General features: G+C 42.0%; 1 protein-coding gene across 3 annotated transcripts in view; it reads left to right on the top strand.

The window, feature by feature from the left end:
- The window catches only part of PAH (phenylalanine hydroxylase), a 95801-nt gene that overhangs the window by 20441 nt on the left and 52703 nt on the right, over window positions 1-22657 (top strand). For 2 of the 3 annotated variants that reach the window (XM_060306578.1, XM_060306579.1), the window contains one exon: window positions 12677-12784. In XM_060306578.1, the coding sequence (XP_060162561.1) occupies window positions 12677-12784 (108 nt within the window). Of the gene's footprint in view, window positions 1-5131; window positions 5290-12676; window positions 12785-22657 lie in introns of all 3 variants that reach the window. The other variant, XM_060306577.1, reaches the window with a different exon arrangement.

Here is a 22657-nt window from a genome sequence, read left to right on the forward strand (position 1 = left end):
GACTGTGTCAAATTAATGAGACACAGCCAAAGCAGTACTTAGAAACATTTCATTTTAAATGCATTTATCAGGAAAAAAAGAAGAAAAAAACAAATAAGTGTTCAACTCAAGAAGTTGGGAAAAGAACAACAAAACAAGCTCAAACAAAGGCATAATAAAGAAAAGTGGGGAGAAACAATGAAATAAATGACAACACAAAAAATAAAGAGAAGCAGTCTTATGTAATGCTGACTCACATTGGACAAATATCTGGCAGGATAAGAGAAGATTCAAATAAACAAAATACAAAATGAAACAGGAAAAATAAATGTAGACACAATAGAACTTCACAAAATAAGAAAAGAATGTTTTGAACAATAATATGTTAGTTTCGTTGAGACCTTGACAGACTGAATTAATTTCTGAAAAAAATATAAAATGAGAAAAAACAGAAAACATAAATATGCCAATAATAGTTAAATAAGTTGAACTATAATCCATTACTTTTCCTGCCTCCCAAACTTTCAGGTCCAGTATATTTACAAGAGGTCCTACCCTACCAAATCTTCATGAAACAAATAATTTCTATCTTATAGGTTGTTCCAGAAATTATAAAAACAGGGAAAGCTGTACAACTCCTCGTGTAAGGCTAGAGTAATCTTGATGTCAAAATAGGGTGACGATGGTACAAGTAATAAAATTGCAGTTTCATTTCACTAATAAACAGAGATGGGAAAATCTTACATAAAACATAAGATAACCATATCTAATAGTGTAATAAAAATTAATATATCATAATTAAGGAAGGTTTATCCTAGTTTGTAAGAAGAGTTTAACATCTAAAAAAATCTACCAATGTGATTCATCACATTAATAGACTAAAAGGAATACGTCACATAATTTTCTCAGTAGATGTAGAAAAAGCATTTGCTAAATTCATTGCTTTATGATAAAAATAAGCCTCAGCACACAGGGGGCAGAGAGGGGTTCATAAACCTGATGATAGTTATAACATCAAAAACATACATTTAGCATAATATTGATGGAGAAACTTTGGCTGCATTCATAACAAATTGGGACCTAGCATGTATGTCTACTCTTGACTACTCCTGTTTAGCACAAGTGTCCCTAGCTTAGCCAATACATTCAGAGTTAAAGCAATTAATGTCTCAGCTGAAATATGGAAGAATAAGTGTGCATTAATAGACAAATAAACTTTGGGAAAAAATACAGTCAAGAAGGGAGACTTGACAACCAGATATTAAGATATACTACCAAACCATATTGTAATAATAAATGCAGTATGATATGGACGCAAGAGGAGACATAATGCAATAAACCAATGGAATAAAATTAAGCTTTAGAGAAAGACTCAGGTATAAATGGCAATTTCATCTCAACTCAGAAAATTCTGACCTAAAAATTGGGGAAAAGTCTTTGCCCATGTTATTGAAAAACTGACTCATGATATGGAGGGAGAAGAAAAAACAACTGGGTGATTACGATATCCCATATACAAGAGATACAGAAAGATTAAAGATCTGACTGTGAAAGAGAAAACTCTAAGGATGACAGAAGAAAGAAGAGAATGTCTTAGCAACTTAGGGATGAGGAAGGACTTCTTAAAAAAGACCCCAATAGCACAAACCACAACATTATTTTAAGATGGATTTTTATTACATCTGAATTATATTTTTTCTCAAGGAAAGACATCAGCTGACAGTTAACTGAGAGTGATAGATTGGGAGATGGTATCTTTGTGACTTGAGAAAGGCATGAGGGTAATATCTAGACCATACAAATTATTCCTGCAAATCAAGACAAAAACCAGGAAACCCAACATAAAAATAGGCAAAGTATTTGATAATGAACTATTGAAAGTATGGGAAATCTTATGTGGCATGGTGTAGAAAGAGGTACTCAAACTCATTCGTTAGAGGAGGGATGCAAATTAAAAACAGCAAGAACATACGTTTTCTCACTGAGTAGACTGGCAAAGAATCAGACACTTGGAAAAAGCCAAATCCTGAGGATACCCAGCAACAGGAACTCTTTTGCCCTACTTGTGGGAGTGTGGACTAGTACAAGCTGTTCAAAGGGGCAGTCTGGCAGTACTTTGTGAAATTAAGAACGCACGTTCCCCATGATTCAGGACCCTACCCTTCTATCCCAGAAAAATTCTCACACAGGTATATAAGCGGACAAGGATGAGGTTGCTTACTGCAGTATTGTTTGGGGTGGTGGAAAATTAGAGATAGCCTAGGTGTCCATCACTGGGGAATGGAGAAATCAAATGTGGTGGATACACACGGTGGAATACTCTACTCCAGTTAAAAGTACAAAGAACCAGTACCTTCAGCAGCATGGCTACATCCTAAGAACATAGCTGAAAGAAAAAAGTTAGAAACCATGCGATCTATAGTACATGTATATACCATAGTAAATCTATACTACAACATCACTCATATCCATGAAAAATACGTACACACTCCAATATTTCCCTGCATTTAACAAACCCATGGCTAAATATTAAAACATGTTAAGGATGTGGCCTCTGGGGTAAGGGAATGGGAGTGGGGAATGAAGATAAAAGAGAATGAATAAATAAAACAAGAGAGGGGCCTTGGAAGCTTTGATTTTTGGCCATGAACTCAGAGGTTATGATTAACTTACTTCTCTACCTGTGAGGTTAAATGAAAAGCGATTGATAACATGCAGTGATTGGGAAATCTTCAACTTCCAAATCAATGAAGGTCAGCCCTAAGTTTACCAGGTACACAACTGCACATCTTGCGACATGGTGCCCACCCCTTTCTGGCCATTCACAATATCTCAGTGGTCTATAGGCTGAATTCTTGAATGTTCCTTCTACATCAATTTTCTTAGGACTCAGCACTGCCCTTGTTCATACAGCAACACATTATATTCCATCCCAATTAAAATGATAGTTTGAAAATCATCTACAAAATTCATGTCACCATCAATCTCATCTTAAGTGAGTTTTTATCTTATTTCATGGATATGTTTTCCCTTTTTGCCAGAATAATTTTTAAAAGAAGCTATTAAGTGATTTTCTCTGAAGTAGCAGACAACTAGTTGTGCTCTCCTCCCAACACAGATCCGGGGCATTTTTATGTGAGAGGAAATTAAGAATTCCATTTTTAGTAGGTGTGAAAAGAAAAGAGAAGTGTGCTATTATTTTGTTGTCCTAAAAGTCAGTGTTGGTCTTATTTTAAAAAGGGAAGGAAGAGTATTTATGAGCCAGTGTCTTGGAATTGGGTGAAATGTAGTTTGACTTCGAACTACTTATCTAAACTTTCTGTGTCTCAGTTTCCTTATTTATAAAGTGGGGGTGCACGGTTCAAGTTTATGAGGGAAGAAATGAAATCATGCATGGGGAGAGCTTGGCAGTGTCTAACATACAATGTGCATGTAAGTAAGTAGCTGTTACTGCTGTTTTCATTCATTGCATGCCTGTTATATGGCAATACAACAGGCGCTGTCACATTCATTGCTCTCCTTAGTATGCCAGCAACATCAAGGGATGACGTGATGTTTGCAAGGCAATCCTAGGGTGCAGTAAAACTCTTCATTTCATGTCTACCACACTAGAAAACCACTGGAGTCAGATAAAGGATACCGATTCTCCTGAGGGTGGAAGTCAAGGTCTTGCCCTTCCATGTTCAAAAACACTGATCTTCCAACTTACCATAGAGAATATTAATCACACACCCAAGGACTTCTTTTGGACAGAAATTACACTTAACGTATATCTGTCTTCTTAGCAGCCAGTAGAAAGCCTGGCACATCATACAGGCTCAAAGAATCCTAAACAGCAACCCTTAAAGCCCCATTTTAAAGACAAAGAAACTGAGGCATGGACTTGACCAAAGTTAATCAGTGGTGGAATCAGGAGTTCATCTGTTTGTTTTGAATCCTGAATCTGAGATTTTTTTTCTCTTTTGGAAGGTGCTTGGTCATTCCGTCAAAGGATTATGGGAGGGGAGGGGGCGGATTTCTAGCAACCTCTATTATTGGCTTGTTTTCTCTTAGCCCATTGCCCTCTCCTGGCTAAATATTAGGCAGGCACTCAAGGTCTTGATGCCCTTGATTTTTTCACATCCTTTTTGAACTTCTGACTCTGCGGTGCTCTTTTATATTTTGTTTTGCCTGGTGGCAATGAATGCCTCGTCTCAGTTCCTGGGTCTGAAAAAACAGAGGTGAATGACATTTTCCCGCCTACTAGCCCATCTCCCTATTTTATTTTCTTCAGAAGGCTTAGCTCTGCCTAAACTTATTTATTTGTTTGTTTTCTGTCTCCCTCCCAGAATGACAGCACGGGTGTGGGCAGGAGGCAGGGTCCTCCACTTAATTCACTGCTGTATCCCCAGCACCACCTGGCATGCAACAGAGGGGTCCGCAGTAAGCATTTGTTGTTGCATACTTTTAAGCAATAACTTCTAGTTATGGAGTGTTTAACTATATGGCATGAACTGTACTAAGTGTTAAATGCATCACCTCATTCTTTCTCTTATCCACATTCTTAAAACATCCTGGCAAGACTGAGCTTGCGTCCTCTTCTGGGTGCTCCCAGCAGTGATGTAAACAGCTCCGGGACACATGGCTGCATTTCAATCCAGGTCGTTTATCTTATTATTCTCTTTGCTCCTTAGCCACTGTGCCCAGCGTTCACAACATCACCTATATGTGATGTTCTGAAGTCAGAGCACAAAAAAGGCAGTTTCCTTAGTGGTAACATAGAAAGGAATCCCCCCTCCCCCATCTCAGTTAAGATCTTGGCTCTGTTTCTTATAAAGGTTATCATCCGGCTGTCACAGGTTTACACCGATCGCAGAGAACCCGTGCCCAGGCTTCTGAGAGTCCCAGAAGTGCCGAACCTGTCTAATCGCCAGGGCACATTTGGCCCTGCGTTCTCTTGTTGGCCTTCCTCCATCCAAGGCGGGCAAGCCAAGTCCGTACTCCCGTCACCAGCCACACCCTCCCCGGCCCGCTCCCCCTGCCCCTCCCCTCCGAGCGGTCCAGGCGGGGGTGACCCGGAGCTCGCCGGGTCAGGACAACGCCCACCGGGGGCGTGACTGTGGCGGGTAAGCACGGCAGGAGACACCTTGGAATCTCTCCTCCCTAACGCCAGGTTAAAAACCTCAGCACCACGTGCTGTTTGCACTGTTTGCAAACCCGCCTGCGACTGAAGCCCCAGAGCTCCGGAGACCGCACGCGCTGGGAGCTAGCATGTCAGCCGTGGTCCTGCAGAACGGAGACTCGGTCAGGAAACTCAGCGACTTTGGACAGGTGAGCCAGGGCGGGCCTTAGCGGCGCAGGGAGGGGAGTTTGGCCCCCGGTGGAAAGAGGTCTGAGGAGTGTTGGGTTTTCCTACTCCCATGAGCTCACCAGGAAGGCTGAATTCATTTGAAGATGATGAAAATGTCTAGGAGGTTGACAGATAACACGTGCTCAACAAATGTTTCCCAGTGAGAGGACATCTGTCCTGTGTGGCTTTCAGGGAAAGAGCACGGCTTGAGGAGTCAGGGAGCTGGCTTCCAGAGCTGCCACCAACTAGTTGCCTGTCTTTGGACAAATCACTGCCGTATCTTCTGTAAACTGGTCCTTGACGATCTGGAGCGGCAGTTGGGGTCCATGCAGATCTGCTCTTCTTTGATGTTTATAACTGTTCTCAGCCAGGTATCAAAATGGCAAAATTATGAGAAATTGTAGCTTTTTTTCACCTTTGGGAGAAAATGGCGTATGAAGACATCTCACACTTACTCAGACCTGAGGAAGAAGAAAATTAAAAAGAGGGGAAAATGCACAAGAGTTAGCCTTGGACTTGGAATGTAAGAGAGCCCTAAATGTGGCAGGGATAATGTCCAGGGTGTATTCCGTTCGCTAGAACTTTTGCCTTTCCCTTGAGGTGAACAACTGCAGAATACACTCTTTAATCGACTGATCACACTCCCAGATTCTAGGGTTCAGACTTAAAGCCCAGCCCTGGGAGATAACGTGGGTCTAAGGCATCTGTCAACTGTAGGATTAGTGAGAACAATCTAGAGAACAGGGAGCCTGGACAGCAGAGGATGACTGATGTTTTAGTATAACTAGAGACTGCAGAACTTTGGACTAACTTTTTTTTTGAGTCCTGAAAGAAAGACTTCCTTTGAAAATGGTACGTAGGGCTTGGGAGACAGAACTTCGTGTTGAAGAGGGATGGCATGTGTGTCAGACAGATCCCAGAACAGATGCCAGCTTTGCCATCGTTTAGCTTCTGTGCTGCTGGCCGTGGGGCCCCCGTGACTATGGCGGGAGGTTAGGGGCAGCGATCTGGTTAGGGAGCTCTGGGGACTAAAGTTTTATTTGTAGAGCACTTAGAAGATGGAGAACCACAAATTGTCACTGTCGATGACTGGGGGTAAAGAGGAGGGTTTAGAGAGTGCTCTGTAACACCCGTGTGTTGAAAGCAAGGGATTTAACTTTGCAGATCCTCAGGTCTATTCATATGAAACATTGGAATAAAAATATGCACATTCTAGAGTTAGTATGAGAATCAAGTGAAATAATGTCTATAAAGGTCTTAGCACACTTCCTGGAGCATAGGAAAATGCCAGGGGTGTCTAGCCAGAAATGATTTGTTTGTTCAACAAAATGCATCAGAACGTTGGCAGGAGGAACACACACTGAGTCAAGCACAGTGGCTGGTGGAGCTTTGCAGTGGTAAGATGCCAGACCTGGAGTTAGGAGTTGTGGGCTCTCGTGTCTGGTTTACTGAAGCTATGTACTGGGCAGTCACCTAATCGGGCTGGAGAGGCTCAGTCTGGTATCTGTAAAATTGGTGGGGGACGGATTTTGAACTAGAATAGTCTTCAGGACTCCTTCCAGCTCTGACAACCTGCCAAAAAGACACATTTATGAACAGAACACACTAGATGTAATCCTGACATAAGGCTGGTCTCCACCTGCGAGCACAACAATCCTGCGAAAGATGTTCAGCTCATTCATCCACTCAGCAAAGACTTACTGAGCACCTACTCTGAGCCAGGCACAGTAGAACCTCTGCCCTGATGAAAATTACATTCTTGTGGAGGAGACAGACAGTAAAAAAAATTCACCAAATGAACATATACTTTCATGTAGAGATAAGTGCTGTAAAGAACATAGAACAGGGTGATGGATTAAAAGATTAAGGGAACTCAGGGAACTCAGTACACAGCTCTGAGTGGCACAAAGCCAGGTTCAAACCCAGATGTGACTCCAACACCCTGTGTACTCCTCCACCACACTGCTTCCTCCTGCAGATAAATTCTGGAACACAGAGGCAGAGTATGTCCAAGGCAGGATGTCTGCATCTTGTTTTTGGGTGTCTTACACTGTAGGTGTGTGTATGTATAATCACACATGTGAATACACACCTCCTCCCATGACCCCAAAAAGCACTACAATTGAAAGTCAGTGCCGCTGGAATATCCTTGCTGCAGATTAATTGCTGGTAATTGTGAAAACTGCTCTTTTCCAAAGATAACAGAATGTATTTATTAGACACAACCAAAGAGAATGTATTTCTATTGTTAAGGGTATTGCTCGGTGATCAAAATCCTTTCCTTCTTGGTTGATAGTAAAGTTTTTTCTCCCTGCTCTCTTCCTTCTTTTCTAGTTTCGGAGCTACTTTTCTCTACCTTTATGCGTCCCGAGTGTACATGTCTTTCTAAGTCAACTCATATGTCTATTGGAAACAAATAAAGTATAGATTATGAGCCATTATAAACACGTTCTGGAAGAGGTTTGTCCAAGATCTCATGCTGATCCGCATAACAATGCTGGAATCGGAATCCACTCAAGGCCACACCATTTCACAAAATTCCATGGGCTTCCTTTCGTTTCAAGTCCCTCAAGCTTTGAAAAGGGGAGCTATTGTCCCAGTTGGGTCACTGCGGGGTGGATTAAGGATTTTGGAGTTGCTGGACCTGGGTTCACATGCAGACTCTGCCACTCGTTAGCTGAGTGTCCTTGGACAAGCCACTTAATCTTGCTGAGTGTATTCCTTCATTTTCAAAATAACAGCACCCATCTCATGGGGCGACTGTGAGGACTGAATAAACTATTAAATGTAAACTGTTTTTTTCTGCCAGTGCTAGTTTCTACCAATGGTGATGTTTATTAACTGTAAAAAGTACCAGATATGGCTCTGGGCACATGGTGGGTATTCAGTCATGGCCGGCTCTACTTTCAATATTAATAACAATAAAGAGTAGAGCCTTATGGTAAATGTGAATTTGCAGACACAGATGAGAAAAGTCGTAATTAAAAAAAATAGGCTATATACGTATCAGTGATTTCAAAATCTTGCATGGTTAAGAGTCCTCTGCGATGCTTTTGAAAATGCAGATTCTAAGATCCTACACCAAATATTCTGATTTGGTAGGTTTGGGTGGGGCCCAGGAATCTGCATCACGAGGTAATTTTGGAGTGGAGACCCAAGGAACACCCACTTAGAAACCCTGATCTAGAAAGTATATGGGGAGAATGACGAAAGTGAAAGGGGACAGACGTGGGTAAGGTATAGGCTGTTAAGAGTGGTATTGAGTAATCTTCTGGTGATTGGACCAGAGTACAGCCCTTACTATGCAAGAAACAGAGCCTTTAATGTGGACATTGTGTCTATAGCAGAGGGAATTGTATAGAATGAATGACATTTAGGAGCCTGAGTTCTTTTTTTTGTTAATTAATTAATTTTATTGAAGTATAGTTGATTCACAATGCTGTGCTAGTTCCTGCCGCACAGCAAAGTGATTCAGCCATACATATACATATATATTCTTTTCCATTATGGTTTATTACAGGATATTGAATATAGTTCCCTGTGCTACACAGTAAGACATTGTTTATCCATTCCATATAGAATAGTTTGCATCTGCCAATCCCAAACTCTCAATCCATCCCTCCCCCACCCCCCTCTCCCCCTTGGCAACCACAAGTCTGTTCTCTATGTCTGTGAGTCTATTTCTATTTCTTGGAAGTTCATTTATGTCATATTTTAGATTCCACATATAAGTGATATCGTATGGTATTTGTCTTTTTCTGTCTGACTTACTTCACTTAGTATGATAATCTTTAGATCCATCCATGTTGCTGCAAATGGCATTATTTCATTCTTTTCATGGCTGAGTAGTATTCCATTGTATATATATATACCACATCTTCTTTTTTTTTCCTCCGTCATAACACTTCTTTTTTATTTCACTTTTTATTTTACATGGGAGTATAGTTGATTAACAATGTTGTGTTAGTTTCAGGTGTACAACAAAGTGATTCAGTTATACATATACAAGTATCTATTCTTTTTCAAATTCTTTTCCTAATTAGGTTGTTACAGAGTATTGAGCAGAGTTCCCTGTGCTATACTGTAGGTCCTTGCTGGTTATCCATTTTAAATACAGCAGTGTGTACACGTCAATCCCAAACTCCCTAACTATCCCTTCCCCTCACCCTTCCCCCACTGGCAACCATAAGTTCATTCTCTAAGTCTGTGAGTCTGAAATAAGTTCATTTTTTCTTTTAGATTCCACATATAAGCGATATCATATGATATTTCTCTTTCTCTGTCTGAATTTCTTCACTTAATACGACACTCTCTAGCTCCCATCCATGTTGCTGCAAATGGCATTATTTCATTCTTTCTCATGGCCGAGTAATATTCCATTGTATATAGGTACCACATCTTCTTTATCCATTCCTCTGTTGATGGGCTTTTGGGTTGCTTCCATGTCTTGGCTATTGTGAATAGTGCTGCTGTGAACATTGGCGCGCATGTATCTTTTCGAATTAGAGTTTTGTCTGGATATATGCCCAGGAGTGGGACTGCTGGATCATATGGCAATTCTATTTTTAGTTTTTTGAGGAAACTCCATACTGTTTTCCGTAGCAGGAGCCTGAGTTCTTAATCTGCCACCCACTGCCTGTGTGATGATCTCAGGTGGCCCGTAGTCTCCCCATCTGAAAAATGAGAGTGTGGAACTAGACGAACTCTTAAGACAAGTCCACCTCTTTGAGTCAATTATCAAGTCCCATGTGGGTATCAGAGGCCAAATGGGACAAACAGATCAAGGAGGAATTGTTCACCTTGGCTGACGAGTACATAGGTTTTCTGAGAGAAGTGAGACCCAAGAGGGCTTTTGAGGAAGGATGATGTATTTGGAAGGGGGAGAGGGAGGGATGCAGTGTATTTACTCTAATGAGGAGTTGAAAGGAGGAACCAGTTTTCTGGAGGGGAGGTTCCTGTGGGTGAAGCTCAGGAGGTGGGGTACTAAGGGGACTTTTGAGTATCACAAAGAGGTCTTGTATCCTGTCGGCCATGGGGAGCCCCTAAAGAATACTGAGTAGAATAAGGACACGAGCCAAATTCTGCTAGCAGGGCTCAATCACTGCAGATCACTAGGAGCTGGGTTATTGTGGTGGCAGTGGGAACCAAAGAAGGACCTGACCCCGAGAATCATTTCTGGAGAAGGTCAGACTGGACTTGGTCATTGGCTGGACACACACAGGAGTGGGAAAGTGCTGGATGACAGAGTTTCAAGCATGGTGCGTTCACGTCTGAATTGCCCCAGTCATAGGTGACACCATTGAGGTGTGTCAGAAATAGGCTCCCTTTGTTGGAGGCCAACAGGAGAGGAGAATGTTGCCAAGTGAATTAGAAATGGAAATCTTTTGTCATTTCAAGGAAACTGGAAAGAACTGAGGGCTCAGTGTCATCTCCTAGGAAGAAGACTGACATCAGAGACTGCTCTGCGTGTCTCTGGCAGGGTTTACTAGAGACAGAAGGTAGAGCAGAGCCTGCAGGAAGTTGTGATTCATGGACAGCATGCTGGGATGCAGTGGCATGGGTTCCACTGCTAACCGTGCAACTCTGGACAAGTTACTTAACTTCTCTAAACCTTCATTTTGTCATCAATAAAAGGGGCACTTGGAAAGTAGTAAAACCTACTTTCTAGATTGTTATCAAAATTAAATGAGATAGGGCTTCCCTGGTGGCGCAGTGGTTGAGAGTCCGCCTGCCGATGCAGGGGACGTGGGTTCGTGCCCCGGTCCTGGAAGATCCCACGTGCCGCGGAGTGGCTGGGCCCGTGAGCCATGGCCGCTGAGCCTGCACGTCCGGAGCCTGTGCTCCACAACGGGAGAGGCCACAACAGTGAGAGGCCCACGTACCGCAAAAAAAAAAAAAAATTAAATGAGATAATCCAAATCAAGTGCTTTTTATAATATCTGGGACATTATAGGGGCTTTTAATGTACGGTAGATTAAAATAATTTTTAGAAAGATAATAGCATGGTCCATATAAGGATATATAGCAGTTCAGTTTTGCAATTCATTTAAGGCTTCCTCTAATCACACTTGCTGATAATTCTGGTTCTTCCCCTGCACCTCTGTTTCAGGTAAGGTTCTGGGAAAATCTGAATTAAAAGAATTTCATCCTGAGGGTCGTCCATGTCCATACAGGGCTTATGATGCCAAGTCACTGAGACCCTGCCCAGCACAGCCTTCTCATGGAGATGATGTAACAGCCATTCCACTAATTTCATTAACTTGCTTACAAGAGAGTAATTGTTCTGCATGGGTTGTTTTTTTTTCCCCCAGTTTTAGGTATATGCTGTTTATTTGAAAGCACACATGGAACTCTATGTATTATTGTAAAACTTAATTTAACACTTAACTTTAAAATTTTAAAAGATTTTGGCAAACCCTTTCTGGAATGGTAACCCTAGTCCCACCTTAATTTGCTGTCACATGCATGTAGAAAGTTGCTAGATCCTTGACATTCTTTGCCGTTTTAAGGCATCCATCTTCCAATAAGTTATATATGTGCTCTTATGTACTTAGTGACTCTTTTTCAACAATTGGTGTCCTAGACCCCAGCATCTGGGAACAAGTTTAATGTTCCCATGACATCTTTGCCAAAGGCCAAGAAATCATTCGTGGGTATTCTTAATATTTCCATCATTTTTACATATTTCTCTAAATATTATATTTAAACTATTTTATCTTTTTCATCATCTGAATACTGTTTTGACAGGGCTTGTCATGACTACAGATTAGCCTGCTTTCACACGTGAGGAAGTTAAGAAGCCTAAGCTATCCCAAAGTGTTCTGGTTGGTAAATGGAAGAGAGAGGATTCCAACCCATGTCTTTGGACTCGAAAGCCTGTGTGTGTTCTATTTTTAGTATTTTCCACCCTATATTTCTTAATGTTTTCCTGGGACAATTATTGTACCATATTATACCACCTCTAAGATCTTTTTTAATTTATCTCGTATGTGTATGTATATTTGAACTTCTGATGAATGGGGCATCCTCTCATTCATCTTTGTTTCTCTCAGAGCCCTAATTGTACCTAGCACTTGGTAGTTGCTCATTAAAAAGGCAGTGAATCTATAGTGTAACTGGTGACATTTGTGAATAATTAGAGCTTTCTAAAGTTGAAGTCTGATCTAAGAGCACCACTGAACATTTTACTTCCCTTGATTTACTTCTTTTCCGCCACACATATGCTTCTGTAGAGAATATATGTAGCCCATTGCATTCCAAGACTTAACCAGAAGAGGAAGTTCATGCTCGCCTCTTCCTTGGAGGCTTCACAGGAATGAATTGCTGAGCTGTGAAAAACATTTTACCCAAATGCATTTAATCCTGTAGGAAACAAGCTACATTGAAGACAACTCCAATCAAAACAGTGCCATATCACTGATCTTCTCACTCAAAGAAGAAGTTGGTGCGCTGGCCAAAGTCTTACGTTTATTTGAGGTAAGTGTTTTATTCATTTCCGCCTTGAATAATGGCATAGCAGACTTCTGTGTTATCTTCTAGTTTGATGTAGCGAAAAGGACATAGGATCTGGAATTGGAAGACTTGATTCTCAGCTTAGGCTCATACGTGACCCAACCGTGTGAACTTAGTTAAGTCTTTCATTCTCTCTGAGCTAAGGCTTCTCCATTTCATAATTAGGATCATTCACAATCACTGGCTGCACACCAGGAAGCCAGTGTTGGACTCACTCTTCTTTCATCAAACTTTCCTTGAATTAATTACAGTCAAGCCTTCATGTTTGCGAGTCCTACATCCCTCGGATTCAACCAAAATTTCGATCTGGGTTTGGCTGAATCCGCAGGTATGCAGCCCATTGGTAGGGAGGGCAGACTGTATTCATTGTACCACTATTACCATCTTCTATAAGGGTTTTGAGCATCCGAGGATTTTGGTACCCATGGGGTCCTGGAACTGTTTCTGCATGGATACAGAAGGACACCTGTGCTATCCTCTCAGTGTTCCCGAAGCACTCTTTAACTTTTAACTGCAGCACTTATTTGCCTTGTGAAATGTATACATTTCTGTTTGACCCCAGGATAGTTTCTTCAGGCAAGGAGCCTTGTGTGAGTCATCTTTGTGTCAGACTCAGTTTTTTTTGGTTTGTTTGTTTTTCTTTTAACATCTTTATTAGAGTATAATTGCTTTACAGTGTTGTGTTAGTTTCTGCTGTATAACAAAGTGAATCAGATATATGCATACGTATATCCCCATATCCTCTCCCTCTTGAGCCTCCCTCCCACCCTCCTTATCCCCTCCACCAGGTGGTCGCAAAGCACTGAGCTGATCTCTCTGTGCCATGCGGCTGCTTCCCACTAGCTATCTATTTTACATTTGGTAGTGTATATATGTCCATGCCACTCTCTCACTTCGTCCCAGCTTACCCTTCCCCCTCCCCGTGTCCTCAAGTCCATTCTCTACATCTGCATCTTTATTCCTGTCCTGCCCCTAGGTTCATCAGAACCTTTTCTTTTTTTTTTTTTAGATTCCATATATATGTGTTAGCATACGGTATTTGTTTTTCTCTTTCTGACTTACCTCACTCTGTATGACAGACTCTAGGTCCATCCACCTCACTACAAATAACTCAGTTTCATTTCTTTTTACGGCTGAGTAACATTCCGTTGTGTATATGTGCCACATCTTCTTTATCCATTCATCTGTTGATGGACACTTAGGTTGCTTCCACGTCCTGACTATTGTAAATAGTGCTGAAATGAACATTGTGGTACATGACTCTTTTTGAATTATGGTTTTCTCAGGGTATATGCCCAGTAGTGGGATTGCTGGCAGACTCAGTTTCAATATACATATTAAATGTTCAATTAAGAGTGAAATTTAATTTAAATATGAGCAAAGGAAATTAGACTTTTCAGAAACACTTTCGGGGGCTTCCATGGTGGCACAGTGGTTAAGAATCCGCCCGCCAATGCAGGGGACATGGGTTCGAGCCCTGGTCTGGGAAGATCCCACCTGCCGCAGAGCAGCTAAACCCGTGTGCCACAACTGCTGAGCCTGCGCTCTAGAGCCCACGAGCCACAACTACTGAAGTCTGCACACCTAGAGCCCGTGCTCCACAGCAAGAGAAGCCACCGCAATGAGAAGCCCGCGCACCGCAACGAAGAGTAGCCCCCGCTCGCCACAACTAGAGAAAGCCTGTGTGCAGCAATAAAGATCCAATGCAGCCAAAATTAATTTTAACAAGAAGGTCTTTAAAAACAAACAAACAAAAAACAACACTTTTGCCCTGGATTTTAAGAAGGAATATTTTTGAAGCAAGTAATTTTTTACCCCTAGTACTTTAATTAAATTCTACCTGGTGACTGCATACATAAATAGATGGAGAAGAGACAAATCTCCCAGGCAGAGGAATGCCAAATAATTTAAGTAGATCCTCTGGAGTCACAGAAGGAGAGCATAGCTCCCCACTCCTTAGGTCTGGGCCATGGAGAGTGACTTGATGAAATGGCCTTTTACCTCTGTGGCCTTCCTCCCCCAAACCCATAACCCCAGTCTAACCATGAGGAAAACATCAGGCAAACTCCAGTTAAGGGACAGAATACAAAATACTTGACCAGTACTCTTCAAAACTGTCGAGGTCATCAAAAACAAGAAGTGTCTGAGAAGTTGTCACAGTGAAAAGGAACCTAAAGGGATATGACAGCTAAACATAATGTAGTGTCCTGAGTGGGATTGTAGAGCAGAAAAAGGACGTGAGATATAAACTGAAGAAATTCCAATAAAGTATGGTCTTTAGTTTGAGATAAGGTATCAACATTGGTTCATTAACTGTAACACTTGTTCCATACTAATACAAGACATTAATAGTCGGGGAAACCGGATATAGAGTATATGGGAATTCTCTGTACTATCCTCTCAATTTTTTCTGTAAATATAAAATTGATCTAAAAAATAGTCTATTTTAAAGAAATTAAACTTGGATATCCAAAAGGAGGAAGAAAATGTCTGCCTGAATGAGAGCAAGACATGAGTGTACAAAAGAGAGAGAGTGCTGTCTGAACGACAAGCTGGTTGTAAGATAGAATATATCCGTAAAATGTAGGAATGTCACATTCTAGTCTTTGTGTTATATGGTTCATCAGCATTTTCCTCTTAAGAGGTCAGGCCGTAGTCAGGGTTAATAAATTAAGTAATAGTAAATTAACAGGATGTTTTCAACCTAATAAATAAGCCACAAGTAACTAAATTATGAGGATGAATGCACCCAAGGAGCATGGACTGTATGTGGGATGGTTGAATCCCAGAGTTCATTGACCTTGACCGGTTGTTTAACATGTGCGCCTTTGTTTACTCATCTATAAAGTAGGGCTAATGAACCATACCTCCCTGGGGCCATGAGGTTTTATGCGCTATGTGAGATGCATGGTATGACTGAGCCCACAGATGATGCTCATACGATATCTATTCCTTTACTCTTTTCACGTGTGGTCTATGAAACCTATCAGAAATCTTTGAGAACATGTGAAGAGGAGAAAGATGACTAGAGACAGTCAAAAGCCTTGATTTAAAAATTTTGTTCCCAAAAAAGTAAAAAAAAAACCACCCCCAAACTTAGAATGAATTACTTAGTATATTTTGTAAACATTTATAGCAAATGGCAATGACCAAGAGTCAGGACAGCGCCATTAAAGAAAAGCAGAGTAACTTAGTAGAACCAAGGGATTATGGTGGCCACAGTGTGTTTGTGTACTTCATGTCTTTCATGGTATCTGAACGAGATGGAGAAGTAAGTGTTAGATAAAATTACAGACAAACCCTTTAAACTGTGTGGTTGACACTAAACTTCTAGACCATATAAAATGAAATCAAAGGTAATAAATGGCAAAAAAAGAAAGAAAAAGAAACAGGAAAAATCTAAACTACACTTTTGGACAGTGTTTTCTAAGCAATATTCTGTTGAATGCCACAAGTTAGTAGATGTTTTACTAGAGAGTTACAAGGGTAAATATGGCTGGAAAATTCTGCCTCTAGATTTTGGAGAGCCATCATGCCTGTGAAAATATTAAAGACCATGGAAAGCCCTGCAGAGTGGAAACCTTTTCAATGCTATCTTACTCAGAATTTCCCAGACATTTTTGGTCATGAAACTTTGTTCAAGAAAGACCTATTACCATTTTGCAGGCACTAGTGTTCCACTGAACTTATGCTATTTTAGAGTTAGGTGCTCCAGACTATCAGTTATAGCCTAGGTTTGGGACCCTGAGGAGTAGAACAGCATTGGCATTAAGACTATGTTGTCTGGAACAAAACTGTTTCGGTTGAAAAACCAGTTGTGCCACCTGTGAGCTGGGTCACCTCAGGAAAGTTATTTATCCTCTTGGTGGCCTAGTTTCCTCATTTTTCAAATGAAGGTAATAATAAGCTTGCTTTGTAGGGCTGTTGTGAAAATTAAATGAATTAATATATGCAAAGTACTTATTAAAGTATCTGGCACATAGTAAGAGCTCAATAAATGTTTGCTCTCATTATTTCTATGCACCCTAATTTTGGAGAGTCATGGAGCATCAGAGGCTCTTAAATTCTTAGCTCTATGAGAAATAGTTAAAGGATTAACGGGTGCTTCCCTGGTGGCGCAGTGGTTGAGAGTCCGCCTGCCGATGCAGGGGACAGGGGTTCATGTCCCGGTCCGGGAAGATCCCACGTGCTGCGGAGCGGCTGGGTCCGTGAGCCATGGCCACTGAGCCTGCGCGTCCAGAGCCTGTGCTCCGCAACGGGAGAGGCCACAACAGTGAGAGGCCCGCATACCACAAAAAAAAAAAAAAAAAAGGATTAACGGGACTTCCCTGGTTGTCCAGCGGGTAAGACGCTGCACTCCCAATGCAGGGGGCCCAAGTTTGATCCCTGGTCAGGGAACAAGATCCTGCATGCATGCTGCAACTAAGAAGCCCGCATGCCTCAAGTAAGACCTGGCGCAGCCAAAATAAATAAATAATAAATAAATTATTTAATTAATAATTTTTTTTTAAAAAAAAGGATTAAGTTTAATTGGCTTGAAGAGGGAAGATGGGGTGAGGAAACAATAGGTTCATTCAAATATTTGAAGGGCCATTGTGGAAGAAGAATATTAGTTATTTTTTATTACTTCAGTGGCAAAAGGGCAAAGCATAGAAATTATAGGAAGCATATTTCAAATCACCTGAAGGAAACATCTCTACTGTAGAAGGGTGCTGGAAGCCCTTGATTTCAAGCATTATTACTATCAAAACAGCTAATAAAAGGCAGGGCAGAATCAAAGCAAAAATTATGGTATAAGTAAACTTACCTTTCCTTAATAAAGACAGAAGATAAACATCTATTCCAAGGATTCCCTGGTTGTCTAGTGGTTAGGATTTTGGGCTTTCACTGCCTCGGCCCAGGTTCAATCCCTGGTGGGGGAACTGAGATCCCGCAAGCTACACAGCATGGCCAAGATAAAAAAAAAATACATTCCAGCTCCTCCAAGATTGGCAATGGAGGAGAAACATTCCATATGAGAGAATCACCTGCTCCCTGTGAGTCCCTTGCTAAGTACTCCTGCAGTCACCTCCATGCTTAATGAGCACTGCCGTCTTTTCCTTAGATGATTAACACCAAAGTCATCATCCCATTAAGGGATGATGTTGCCTGCCATTGGGCTTGTGGTCTACTAGACTTCAGCTAGTAGCAACATCAGAATGCAACACAATAGGCTTGATTATTATAATGAAGATACAGATGTATAGTGTTTACATGTATTGGGTGGGTGGTAGGGACAGTGAAGCAGATGGTTTAGTGAATTGGGGCCAAACGATGAGAAACATACCCAACCCTCTATCTGCCAACCCACAAACATCCCACTGTCCTCAGCAGATTCATCTCTCAATTCTCTGCATTTTCCATACCTCTCTATATTTTTAGCCTCTACGTGCTCACATCCCGCGCCTTCTTAGAACAGGAGTCTCCTGAGAGCCTTTACTGCGAGTGGCTTAGTAATGGGCTATAAAATTAGAAGCAGGCTCCTGGGGGAAGTTGCAAAGAAGAGGTCTCCCTTCCTCTGCCAGCACTCCGCTAATCGTTTTACCGTGAATTCGCCAGGGGAGGGAACAAGCAAACAGGCAGATATACAGAGATCTAAAGTATCAGTACATGGGTGTGTTCAGTTGTCATCATTTAATTGATGGAGACACACAGGTTCAGACTAAGCAAGCTGCCCAAGACTAGACACTTAGAGGTAAAAACTGCTTCCAAGTTCACCTTCCATTTTCGTGGTAGATCGGTCTTGTGAAAACAAATCTATATATTTGTTTATAGTCTAAATGTGACATATACAGTCTATGTTTGTCGCATTCACTTTCTATGTGTGACCTCTGCCCAGATGACCCACGCCTTCCCCTCATCTGATTAGTCAATGAGCTCTTATTTTCTCATTTATGCATTCAATTAACGTACTTTGAATATCGGCTGCGTTTTGTTTGTTTGTTTGTTTGTTTTTATTGGAGTATACCTGCTTTACAATGTTGTGTTTCCACTGTACAGCAAAGTGAATCAGCTATGCATATACATATAATCCCCTCTTTTTTGGATTTCCTTCCCACTTAGGTCAGCACAGAGCATCGAGTAGAGTTCCCTGTGCTATACAGTAGGTTCTCATTAGTTATCTCTTTTATACATAGTATCAGTAGTATATATATGTCAGTCCCAATCTCCCAATTCATCCTACCCCCGTTTCCCCCTGGGTGGCCATACATTTGTTCTCAACATCCGTGTCTCTATCTCTGCTTTGCAAATAAGATCATCTATACCATTTTTCTAGGTTCCACACATATGCGTAAATATACAGTATTTGTCTTCCTCTTTCTGACTTACTTCACTCTGTATGACAGTCTCTAGGTATCGGCTGTTGTCAGACCGTATATAGGTGCTGAGGAGACTGCGAAGAGCCAGGCAGTCAGTCTCTGCCCCTTTAGAATGTGGAGGAGCTCAAGTTTCCATGAGCTTTCTTAACCCAGGCTTAGGGCAAAATTGGTGAGGGGAGGTTTCTTGCTGATACAATGTTTAAGCTGAAACCTAGAGGGTTGGCTACAGGAGAGGAAGGGGGGACGTACATTCCAGAATGAAGAAACAGATGAGTTGAGAGAATAAACAAGTGGCCAGGTCACAGAATCCTCAAATCCCCTTACCGTCTACCAACCTCAGTGTTCCTGGAGATAGAGGTGGGATCGCAGAGGGGACATTAGGTCAGATACAAGATGTTTATTACTTTAAAGTTTGGACTTTAAGGTCCTGCCTGTGACCCCTGGGTCTGGTGAGCAGGACAGAATCAAGAGTGAATCACAGGGTTGCTTTTGCCCCTTTGGCCTCAGGTCCAGAGCAGTTATGGCAGTAAAATGTTTACAGGGAACATTCCATCTTTAATCAAAATAAGAAGAGCCTTGAGTTCCACTGGGGGGAAGAAAGTTCTTATAACCAAGATGACTTTCTCATCTTATTTAAACCCCCAAATATAGATAATGATATAAGGAACGCCCATGTAACTCACTCCCTGCTTAATAAATACATCATTACAGAAATGACTACAGTCCCTGGGTATCTCTTCCCCATGCATGTCCCTCCTCAGAGGTAGCTATTAATCTGAATTTGACACATACTATTCCCATGCATCTTTTTTTTTTGCGGTACGCGGGCCTCTCACTGTTGTGGCCTCTCCCGTTGCGGAGCACAAGCTCCGGACGCGCAGGCTCAGCGGCCATGGCTCACGGGCCCAGCCGCTCCGCGGCACATGGGATCTTCCCGGACCGGGGCACGAACCCGTGTCCCCTGCATCGGCAGGCGGACTCTCAACCACTGCGCCACCAGGGAAGCCCCCCATGCATCTTTTTAGACTTTGTGATACAGAGATATCCATTAAGATATACGGCATTGTTTGGCAAGTTTTGTTTTATTTTTTTGAGGTATAGTTGATTTACAATGTGTTAATTTCTGGTGTACAGCAAAGTGATTCATTTATATATATAAAAGAATATACAAATGAATAAAAATATATATATATTTCTTATTCTTTTCCATTATGGTTTATCACAGGATATTGTATATAGTTCCCTGTGCTATACAGTAGGACCTTGTTGTTTATCCTGCAAGCTTTTAATCTTCATAAAATTGGAATCATATTGTAACCATCCCTCTGCAGTTTTCTTTTTGGGGAGAAGGTGGGGAACATTGTTTTGATATTTGCACATATATTCTTGCTCATTTTCCCATATCTTCCATCGTGTGACCATATTTCCTGTTGGTGGACATATAGCCTCCTCCCATTACTTGTCCATGCAAATGATGCTACCCTAAACATTTTGTGTAGGTTTGATGATCTAGCTATTGAATAGAAGAACCTCAAATGGAAAACTGGCACTGTTTTCAGCTGCTGACCTGTTCAAAGCTGGGCATATTTGAGAAACAGCAACACGGAGCTGACTTTCTAAACTTTCATCATGAGGTTAGATCCCACGCCGTGGAAATGTAGACAGAGTGCTGTGGTCCATTGATGGTACATGACTTGTGATTGCGCATCAGTAGCCTGGACTGAAACAGGCCACGGGGCCATTTTGATTTTCTCTCTCCAGTGGCAAGAAAAGAGAGAAAGGGGAACTTGGGACAAAAAAGCTCATGTCTCTAAAGCCTTGAAAAGAGCCAGGATTAAGCTGCTAGCCCAGCTCTTCCCCAGGAAGGGGTTCCCTCCGAGTTGGACACAATCCTGACCACATGGAAGGGAGGGTGGGGGAAGAAATAACCTAACAAAGAGGGACAAAACTGAGGGAAGAAAAGACCAAGAGATTACAACAGAGACCCTTCCAGGAGAAGCAAGAGTGGGATCCCAAAAGATGGTCTCCAGGGCGTGAATCCTTCTGGAAGTTCAGCTGGAACCTGCCCAAGAACTCTCCTCCACGGTAGAGTGGGAGATGATCTTGAGCTCCCTCTAGAATTTAATTGTGCTTCTTCTGCTTTCCTGTTCAGCCCAGTGGGTTTAATTTTCAGACTCCTGGTCAGCTAGGGCTGTTGCTGGCCCTCTCGTGAGCAGAGATCAGTAAAAATATACAGGAAGCCCTGCCTGTACTTCCGTGAGACTTATCTTTGTAGTTACCATTTCTCACCCCAAATGTTGACGTAGTCCCCACACTGTTTCTGCCTTTGTCCCACAACAGTCCGTTCTTCTTCTTCTTCTTCTTCTTTTTTTTTTTTTTTTTTGACTGTGCCATGCGGCTTCTGGGATCTCAGTTCTCTGACCAGGGATCGAACCCATGACCCCTGCAGTGGAAGCGCAGAGTCCTAACCACTGGACCGCCAGGGAAGTCCCCAGTCTATTCTTAAAATAGCTGCCAGACTGCTCCTTTGAAAACATGAGTCAAAGGATGTCTCTCTCTCTCTGCCCTATTACCTCTCATAGTTTCTTAATATTACTCCAAGTGAAAATTAAAGTTAAGATAACGGCCGATAGGTCATTCTTGGTTACTCCTCTGCCTCATGTCCTATTGCCTCCTGCCCCGTGCTCACTCTGCCCCTGTCACGCTGGCCTCGTTGATGGTCCTCAGTCATATTGCACAATGTCTGACCCCAGGACCGTTGCACCTGCTGTTCCCTCATGTCCTACTCCCTCATTGACCTCAGGTCTATGCTTACATGTCACCTGTTTATTGTTTGAGGACTTCCTGACCCCATTGTTTAAATGGCACTTGCATTGAACCCCTGGAATATTCTGTCCCTCTTTCCTGTTTATTTCTGTCTGTTCCATCTGAAGGCAGTATATTTTATTTATTTATCATAGTCATTGTTTGTCTCTTCCTTCAAGAATGTAAGCTCCAGGAGGGTGGGGATTTTTCCTGCTTTTTTGTTTTTGTTTTGTTTGTTTTTCTTTTTCTTTGTTTTTGCCACGCCATGCGTCATGTGGGATCTTAGTTCCCCGACCAGGGATCGAACTCTCACCCCCTGCATTGGGAGCATGGAGTCTTAACCACTGGGCCACCAGGGAAGTCCCCAGGTTTTTCCGGGTTTGTTCGCTGTTGTAGCCCAGCACCTAGGACAGTGTTTGGCACAAGGAAGGTGTTGGATCGGCTGAGTTATGAAAGCCTCCTGTCCGTTTGCTTGAGACCAATGACGTGGGACATCGTTTGTGACTGTCTTTGATGTTGCCCCCAGAAAGCTCTGAAACAGGCCAGGACATAATTTCATTTGCACTTATGCCAAGGCAACAGCATGTAGGGGGTCCAAGAAGCTCCCCCTTTCCAGTCTAGTCTCATCTAACAATATGCTCAGCACTTCCTTCTCATTTCTAAAACATGCTCT

This window comes from Globicephala melas, chromosome 10 (assembly GCF_963455315.2).
Source record: "Globicephala melas chromosome 10, mGloMel1.2, whole genome shotgun sequence".
NCBI lineage: Eukaryota > Metazoa > Chordata > Mammalia > Artiodactyla > Delphinidae > Globicephala > Globicephala melas.